We start from the raw sequence: 9502 nt of genomic DNA, 5'->3' as shown, positions 1-9502 counted from the left end.
GAGAGGAGAGGTGGATGTGTATGGACAGGTAGCACACCATTATCAAATAACAAATTTACAAATTGTCCGGCAACACTTTTATTTATTTCAAAGCACGTCTCTCCAACACATTATTATGGATCTTCAAGATCACGTCCAAACGTTTATTAAAGGGATCACATCACACCGGTAAAGGAGCACCACTATAATAAATGGCTGAGGGCTATCTTGAAGATCCATGGAGTGCTGGTGATATATGTTTTGACTTGCGATCTTACCAGTCTCCAGCTGGTAGTTGCTGCAGCGCCTGCCTATTCTTTGCCATTTCCAGGAATGTGAGCAATGCGAATATTAAACTTCAATTATTTGGGGCGTAACACGCTAAATAAATGTACTGTTGGGCTAAGATTTGACCCGGCTTGTCCAAGATGTGGTAATTCTGATACACCTACTTTGGCGCTGTCCCAAGCTTCAGAGGTATTGAGCGGAGGTTGTGGGCACGCCTAATGGGCTTTTAGTGGATTCACTTATATGTCTTTTTTGGCTACGTTGACCACTCTGCGCTTAAGTCACAAGTATGGATCACTGTTGGGCATTCGCTGTTCGTGGCGCATAGGCAAATTGCCCTTAAGTGGACTTCTCTGCACCCCCGACCTTTTCTAACTGGATGTCAGATCCTAATATATGTATTTCTTATGAGAGACATACTTTTTTTCTCAGGAACTCCTTAAAGCGGTTTGAAGCAATTTGGGTACCTAGGTTAGAGGATATGTGTTCTGAAACGAGTTAGTTCATGCTGCCCCTCCCGGCTCTTCAGGAGGTTTAAGATGCCGGGAGGTGGGGCATGACTTAAGATCATGTGACCGCTGCAATTGGCTGGCAGGGCGGTCACGTGACCTGAAGACTCCTGATCGCATGCAGCGATTGGGAGCTTTAAGTTAGACGCCAGTCACTGTGCCGGGAGCGCACAGGGTGCGCGCTCTCGGCACAACGCTATTGATCACAATTTACGCAAATATGCAGCCTGTCGGTGCCACGGCCCAGGCGCCGAGAAGTTGCATATTTGTGTGTGGCCCGCTCCAATGGGTTAATCCCTTCTAAGTACTTGCTTCTACACATATCTCTAAGGCTCTATTCGCATATAGGTGTCTCTGATCTCGGACAGAATTGCTGCGATTCTGCCCATGATCCCAAACCATTACAAGTCATGGGACACCCATCTGATTACCGTGACTTGCAATGGCACCCCAAACGTGGAGCAATTTTGCCGCGATTGTCGCCCAACGAATCGTGGTAAAATCGCCCAAACAGAATCGCGGGATGCCTGTCGCCCAAAAGAAGATTTTGTTTGTTTTGTGCAATTTTACCGCGACTCCTCAGGCGACAATCGCAGCAATATCATGCCGCGTTTGGGGTGCCATTGCAAGTCATGGGAAACGCACGGGCGTCCCGCAACTTGCAATGGTTTGGGATTGCATGCAGAAGCGCGCCAATTCTGCCCACGATCCGAGAAGCCTATATGTGAATGGAGCCTAAGAGCAGGGCCCACAGTCAGAATATTCCAAAATTTCTACCATGTCACTTATGGCCTATTGTGCTAATAGTAGGGTATGCCTTTTGTGTTTGTTTATTTTTTTTCTCTTTCATTGTATTTTCTTTGTTTGGTGTTTTTGTTTAAGTGCCGGTTCACATACACGCGGCGCTACTTCCCGGGGCGACCTCCGAGATCGCGGTGCGAGCAGCGCGCCGCGACCTCGGAGCGGCCGCCACGGACTTCATAACATTGAAGTCTATGGCGGTCGCCTCCTGGTCGCCCCAAAGAAGCTCCGGACCCTTTTTCTAGGTCGGAGCGACTTGTGTCGCTCCTATTAGAACGGGTCCGCAGCTTCCCTATGGGAGGCGACCTTCGGCGACCTGTGAGGCGACCAGGTCGCCTCACAGGTCGCCCTAGTGTGAACCGGGACTTATATGTAGCAAATATCTCTATTCTAAGGGCTCTTTCAGACGGCCGCTCCGCTGCTTTAGGCCGCTGCGGGACTTTTTTTTTTTCACGGAGCGGATGACATTTGTGTCATCCGCTCCGTGTGCCCGCATATCATCCCATCCGTTTGCGGATGATATGCGGACATAATGTAAGTATATGGCATTGCGGATGTCAGCGGATGACACCGCTGACATCCGATTTTCCTTCCTTTCCGTTTTTTACACGGATGAAGAAATAGGGTTCTGTTCCGTTCCAAAAAACAGAACAGAACTGAAAGGAAGAAAATCGGATGTCAGCGGATGGTATTCCACTGACATCCGCAATGCCATAGACTTACATTATGTCCGCAAATCATCCGCAAAAAAATAGGATGATTTGCGGACAAGCGGAACGGCCGTGTGAAAGAGCCCTAAGCGAAATTAAATAAACTTGATTAAAAAAAAAAAAAAAAAAGTGTGCATTAAAACTGACGCATTTTTCTCCATGCGCCGATTTTTATTAATACCCAAGCTTGTATTGTTGTGCCAGCTGTGCCATATTCTGTTAAAAGTGATATGCAACCATTTCTATTAATGTCCAATAACATGCTCCATAAGAATCAAACACTTGGCGAAATTTTCTTCATGTGCCAATAAATCAGCCCCCCAAATGTAAGTATTTCATGGCTCTTGCTTCTTGTACCGCACACACAAATGTAACTTCATAGATACTTTAATGTCGTTTTGTCTCGCTCACCATCCTTTAAGATGCAAACAAGTATTCCCTATCACAGAAACTTCAAAGGGTTCATTTATATTCATATTGGGTCGTCTGCCATGTTTCTTGTACCTTATAATGTGGACACAATACCTTGGATCTCGTTAGGTGGGTGTTGGAGGGATTTTCTTTACTGACATTAAATTAAGGACAGTGATGATGCATCAGGTATGATAATTGTTTCATGAAATTTAGAGGATGGTAATACTAAGTCCCAATGGTTAGTCCCCCCCCTGAGTCCTGTACAGTACAGACCTCCAGGCAACGTGTAGGAATGTTCTCTAGCTATGCATAGGAACATCTGTAATCACAGCAAAAGACTTAACGCTTCTTTATACTTGTGGTTGTGGCTTGGGGGGGGGCTGTAAAAATAGGCAGTTGAGCCTCATTTTTTAACGCAGATAAATGCGTGCAAAAACGTGAACACGAGAAAGCGCATGTAAATGTAACTCAGTAATAAGTTGAAATAAATGACAAAATTATTTGAAAAATTGCACAGCACACAGTGAATGCAAGGAGTGTGGTACAAATGCGCCCTATAACCCTGTTCACGCTTAGCAGATTGGAATCGCGGGCAGTATCGTGTGATTCTGCTTGTGATTCCAGAATCACAGCAAAACGTGCAATGTATTTTTTAATGGCGCCTCAAATGCAGTGCAACTTTGCCGCAATCATCGTGCGACAAAATGCTAGAAAATCGCAGAAAAACACGAAAACGTAAACGCCCCTAGCTTAGTGCCAAAATGTGGTACATGAGATTTTTGGGCACATTTTTGGAGCAGAGGGAGGCCCATTCAAAATGAAACAACGCACCACAAAAATGTGTAAAAGAATAATGAAAAAAGCGTTGCGGCAGCTGCGCTCAGATGAGACGGGGGCCTAAAAACTGAGAAAAAAATGGACATGAGCTACCTTCAAAAATGCACTGCAGTGAAGCGCATACTGTAGATGTGAGCACTCTCTCTAACGTTGCTTTCGATGACGCGTTTCAGCATGTTCTGACATGAATATTAAAATTAAGGGGCTTAAGGGCTCATTTGCACCCACAGGTGTGTATTAAAGTGTGCATAATGTGCGCAATGGTGTACTTTGTGCACGCACGCCACTGCAATAATTGCCTTTTTCCCCATTTTTTACAACTTATATTTAATTCTATGGCAGCACGATGTCGTATGATATAGCAAGTTGGAATATACTGCGCAAAAATTCCACATGATCTCTTTTTTCATTTCTCAGCGTTTGCGTCAATGTGAACGAAGCAGCGCAACGTAACGCAAATTACCTTGTGTATGTGCTGGGCTGCTGTCCAATGGGGCCGGTGTACATAAGCCCTTTCTTTTTGTGCATTTGTGCTCATCATATGACCGGAGTGAATTGCACAGCTTTACTTTAGCAGGGTCAAGGCAGACCATCAATGCAGCTTGCTCAATAGTCCTAAAGATGTTTTATTGTATGCTGCAGGACCTTTAAAGGGGATTTGTTTGGCAGAGGACAGCAGAGTTTACTGGAGTGGCATTTTTATTTTCTTAAGTCAACAACTCCTGATCCTGGAGGACTGATTATGAAGTTTTAGGACTGGCAGCCAAATCAAACAAGTCAGAGTGCATGTCCAAATCTTCCAGAGCCTAGTCCATGAGGACTGCCAGCACAGTGACCCCCCATCCCCCCACCCAGTCTGAGCCCACATGATGAAGAATATTACTTTATACAGTATATATATATATCTGTAACAAATATAAATTGTAAGCTCTTATGAGCAGGGCCCTGTTAACCCTTTTGTATTTTATTGTATTGTAACTGTACTGTCTCCCTTTAGATTGTAAGCTCCATGAGCAGGGCCCCACCATTTCTTCTGTATTGTAAAAGTACTGTCCCCCCAAACATTGTAAAGGGCTGCGTAATCAGAAGACGTTATATAAATCCTGTATAGTAATAATAATATTAATAAAGCAATGCGCAGACTGTTGGCACTATATAAATCCTGTATAATAATAATAATAATAAAGCACTGTGTAAACTGTTGGCATTATATAAATCATGTATAATAATAATATTAAAGCGATGCGCAGACTGTTGGCACTATACAAATCCTGTATAATAATAATGCCATGCGCAGACTGTTAGTGCTATATAAATCCTGTATAATAATAATAATAAAGCGCAGTGTAAGGCCCCGTTCACACTGGGGCGATACTACTTCCCATAAAATTGAAGTCAATGCAGGTCGCTCCGGGTCGCCCTAAAGAAGCTCCAGACCCTTTTTCTAAGTCGGAGCGACTTGTGTCGCTCCTATTAGAACGGGTCCACAGCTTCTCTATGCCAGGCGACCTACGGCGACCTGACAGGTCGCCCCAGTGTGAATGGGGGCTTAACTGTTGGCGTTATATAAATCCTGTATAATAATAATAAAGCGCAGTGTAAACTGTTGGCGTCATATAAATCCTGTATAATGATAATAATAATAAAGCGATGCGCAGACTGTTGCCACTATATACATCCTGTATAATAATAGTGTGATGCGCAGACTGTTGGCACTATACAAATCCTGTATAATAATAATAAAAATAATAATAAAGCAATGCGCAGACTGTTGGCGCTATATACATCCTGTATAATAGTAATAATAAAGCGAAGCAAAGACTGTTGGCGCTATATACATCCAGTATAATAATAATAATAATAAAGCGAAGCAAAGACTGTTGGCGCTATATAAATCCTGTATAATAATAATAAAAATAATAATAAAGCAATGCGCAGACTGTTGGCGCTATATACATCCTGTATAATAGTAATAATAAAGCGAAGCAAAGACTGTTGGCGCTATATACATCCAGTATAATAATAATAATAATAAAGCGAAGCAAAGACTGTTGGCGCTATATAAATCCTGTATAATAATAATAAAGAAATGCACAGGCTGTTGGTGCTATATAAATCATATATAATAATAATAATATTAAAGCAATGCACAGACATTTGGCGCTATAAAAATCCTGCATGATAATAATAATATTGTGATGCGCAGACTGTTGGCGTTATATAAATCCTGTATAAGTGCCGGTTCACATTTATGCGATCACAGAGATCGCATGTAATTCGGAGTGCACTGCTCCTAAAATTACATGCGATCTCTGTGCGGTGCAAATTCAGCAATACAGTTTGTATGGCTGAATTCGCACCGCAATCGCACTAAACATGCACAGGACCCTTTTTTTGGTCCGCAGCAGAATCGGATGGCATGGTGGTTCACACTAGTGCGATCCGATTCTGTGCGAACTCTCAGATCGCACTGCGATATGCGATCTGATCTGGGGGTGTCGTTAACTTTGAATTGACACCCCCAGCGTATCGCATATGGCAGTGTGAACTGCCTGTGCTGCGGATACGATGCAGGAACACGCTGTATATCCGCAGTGTTCCCGGATCACAACCGGCACTAATAATAAAGCAATTTGCAGACTGTTGCCACTTATAAATCCTGTATTATAATAGTAATAAATGCCTGACCTGTCGTGTCTTTTATTTTTATTTATTCTTTACCTAGATCTCGCACAATAAACTAAATAGATTTCAGTGACTGATTAGATTGAATGATGAAGACTTTACTAGAATGAGAAAAACATGTTGATCAGACTTATCTAGGGGGAGGGGCGGGACGATCTTAGAATAATAAAAAAAATAAAGTACAAAGCGCTGCTGGAAGGATGACTGCAGTAAGTGAAGAGATGTAGTGAAATGTCTTTGTTTCCCATCCTCCTCCTCCCCCTACAGTAAAAACACTCTCCCTTTAATGCACACTACTGTCTCCGGGGCTGCCTGTCCCAGCTGGAAAGGGGGCGGGTCTTCAGGCCGCAGTAACCGGGCAGAAAAGAACGTTGTGGACGTGCGCTGATTTCTCATAGGCCCTCCCGCAAAACGAGTAGGCGTTCCCCGTGTGCTCATTGTCAGGTCGAGCCCCCGTGTGGTGGGGGCGTGGCTGCGCGGAGTGTGTATATAAGCGGATTGTGGCTGTCGGATGATGCCAGTGCCAGTGATGGTAACTCGCGTTCGTGCGCTGAGCGGTGGTGGGGTCACACTTCTGCAAGCGCACGGGTTTTAAGCACTTAATTCAACTTTATTTATAGCCTATCAAGTTTTATCCGTCGTCCCTTTATCTGGAGTTTTCCCTCTGACAGCACTGTAAGTATGACCTTTCATGATCAGGAACGTTGTCACTTGTTTATGTAGTCTTATCCTGGACTGCTAAAATATAGAATAATACTGATGCATTGTTCAATCAATCCAATGCTATCAATTAGATTTGCAGTGATTTAGGATCTTTATTGGGGATTGTTATTAGATGACTGCAAACCTAGTCTAGTAAACAATGGGAATGTGGGGAGCAGTGGGGGGAGGGGGGTTGCAGAATAATAAGTCATGGATGTTCAGCAGCTTGTTGACATGTCTAGTTATGCCTGGCTTTGAGATGTCGTCATATGGTGACCAGCTGACAATCTTCTTTCTTTGTTCCTTGCAGTGATTTCTACTTGTTTTGCACAAGCCCTCCAGAGAACCAGCCATGCCAGCCCGAGGTGGTATGTTCTACGCTGTGACCTTCTCCCTGCCCCCTCCGATCATTGAGGAGGAACCCATGGAAGTGGAGCCCAAAGACCTGTGGGATGGGAAATGTACGGACTTGTCCCAACGGTGTTCCAGTCTACCCAACTCCGACTGTGAATCCCTCACCAGTAGCGGCTCCTTCTCTGATTCCTCATCCTCCTCCTCCTCCTCGTCCGATTCCTTGTCTGATTGTGGTAAGTTGATTTCTTCTTCTCAACTCCTTGTTAATCATTATGCATCTTTATTGGGCTCTAGCCTTTAGACTGCTGGTACAGATTGTGCTAGAACAAAACTATCTTTGTTGGTTATTATGTTTTGACGTGAGTTTGACTTTATAACTTTAGTCGTCTGGTGCCTGGATCAATACATACACTCCCCCCTATTGGGGGGGGGGGGTTTGCCAGATAGATCTTGGGGTTCCTCTAGAAGCTATGGGGGGGCGGGTTTTGCCTAGGTAGATCTCTGGGTTCCTCTAGAAGTTACGGGGGGGGGGGGGGTTTTGCCTAGATAGGTCTCGGGTTCCTCTAGAAGTTACGGGGGGGGGGGGGTTTGCCTAGGTAGATCTCTGGGTTCTTCTAGAAGTTACGGGGGGTGGGGGGTTTGCCTAGATAGGTCTCGGGTTCCTCTAGAAGTTACGGGGGGGGGGGTTTTGCCTAGGTAGATCTCTGGGTTCCTCTAGAAGTTACGGGGGGGGGGTTTGCCTAGATAGGTCTCGGGGTTCCTCTAGAAGTTACGGGGGGTGGGGGGTTTGCCTAGATAGGTCTCGGGTTCCTCTAGAAGTTACGGGGGGGTTTCTTCAGCAATTTTTGCCCTTCCGATGACGCCATTAATCTTCTTGGCTATCTGTGAAGGGGTAATTCTTCACACTGACCACAAGTTTAGAATGCATTCTTCCCATGGATCATAGCACTAACGTATCATGAGTTGTGGATAGAGTACTTTTTAAGCAGGGAAGCTTAGAGTTATTTCAAGGGCTCCTCTGTGTCAAAGGTTGAGCGGCTGACCCATGATGAATACTCCCACTTGTATTGTGCTTTTTATGCTTAGATTTTATTTATTTTTTTTCGGTGATGAATTCTTGCAAAAGGACTAATGTAACTTTTTGTTTCCTGCAGATTTTGATGATGAAATTGACAACCTTTCAATACCCGATCCAGACCTTCTCGTTGACCCTGAAGGTGAGCAGCTTTGTCCGAGTCTCCTCAAGATGATCAAACGTAGCCTGAACAAAGCCAACATTAACTCTTTGAGATGCTCCAAGCTGCTTCTTCCGGATGACCTCCTCTGCCACTTGGGCCAAGAACTGATCCACTTGGCATACAGCGAGCCTTGTGGACTTCGGGGTGCACTTATCGACCTGTGTGTGGAAAACGGCAAGGCCTGCCACACCATAGCCCAGCTAGAGGTTGACCCATGCGTAGTTCCTACTTTCCAGCTAACTGTTCTGTTCAAGTTGGACTCTAGGTTGTGGCCAAGAATTCAGGGACTCTTTAGCACTAAACCTGTCCCTGGGTCTGGACATTCTCTAAAACTTAGCCCAGGATTCAAAGTCCTAAAGAAGAAACTGTATAGTTCTGAAGAACTTATCGTTGAAGAATGCTGAGCAAAAGTCCAGAAAGAACTGTTTGGAAGAACTTTGAGCGTTTTTGTAAACGCAAAGACTTATGCCTGTTATGTGGGGTACTGCAATCACATGAAGGCTAAGGGGGCTTTTAGAAGTTTTTTTTTTTTTTTTTTTTTTTTTTTTTTTCTGTAAGGTGACAATGTTTTTACAATTTCTTTTTATGTGGTTAACCCCTATGTGGCCATACTCCTGCCAATTGTCTGGTAACATTTGGGTTAACCTACCACTGCCAAGTTTAGTGCGCAACATTTGCTCTGCTTTTTTACACTGGTATGGAGATGCTCCAATCCACAGAAAGTCTTGCGTACAACTGGGGTTGTGAATATAAATTTTGCAGTGGAATGCACACAAAGTATTGAAGGTTTTTACATTAAGTGCACTGGGGGAGTATTGGGTTTTTTTTGTATGCTTTGGCAGCTGGTCTGCACTAAAGGGTGGTTTACTCTTTACCTCTTATAGAGGATGAATTGTCAGAATTGAATAAAATAGGCCAAAGTGCATGTTTGCTATCAGAGACCACTTTTTTTTTTTTTTTTTTTTCCCCTCACTACTGATTCAAT

At 44.0% G+C, this 9502-nt stretch overlaps 1 protein-coding gene across 1 annotated transcript; it reads left to right on the top strand.

Moving 5' to 3' along the window:
* Positions 1-6730: 6730 nt before the first annotated feature.
* Positions 6731-8949, top strand: DDIT4 (DNA damage inducible transcript 4). The gene is made up of 3 exons (XM_082268082.1): positions 6731-6898; positions 7236-7509; positions 8434-8949. Exons 2-3 carry the CDS (start codon positions 7278-7280, stop codon positions 8919-8921), a joined length of 720 nt encoding a protein of 239 aa, XP_082124208.1. The 5' UTR covers positions 6731-6898; positions 7236-7277; the 3' UTR covers positions 8922-8949.
* Positions 8950-9502: the final 553 nt, after the last annotated feature.

This window comes from Pelophylax lessonae, assembly GCF_965119305.1.
Source record: "Pelophylax lessonae genome assembly, chromosome: 9".
In the NCBI taxonomy this organism is placed as follows: Eukaryota; Metazoa; Chordata; class Amphibia; order Anura; family Ranidae; genus Pelophylax; species Pelophylax lessonae.
The sequence above is the reverse complement of the archived record's forward strand: the minus strand, read 5'-3'. Positions and strand labels throughout refer to the sequence as shown.

What these genes read in the sequence shown, in the direction of transcription:
- DDIT4 (XM_082268082.1), top strand. Translation starts at nt 7,278, where the DNA reads ATGCCAGCCCGAGGTGGTATGTTCTACGCTGTGACCTTCTCCCTGCCC. An exon ending in GTCCGATTCCTTGTCTGATT is followed by an intron (nt 7,510 to 8,433) that starts GTGGTAAGTTGA and finishes TGTTTCCTGCAG; the next exon opens with ATTTTGATGATGAAATTGAC.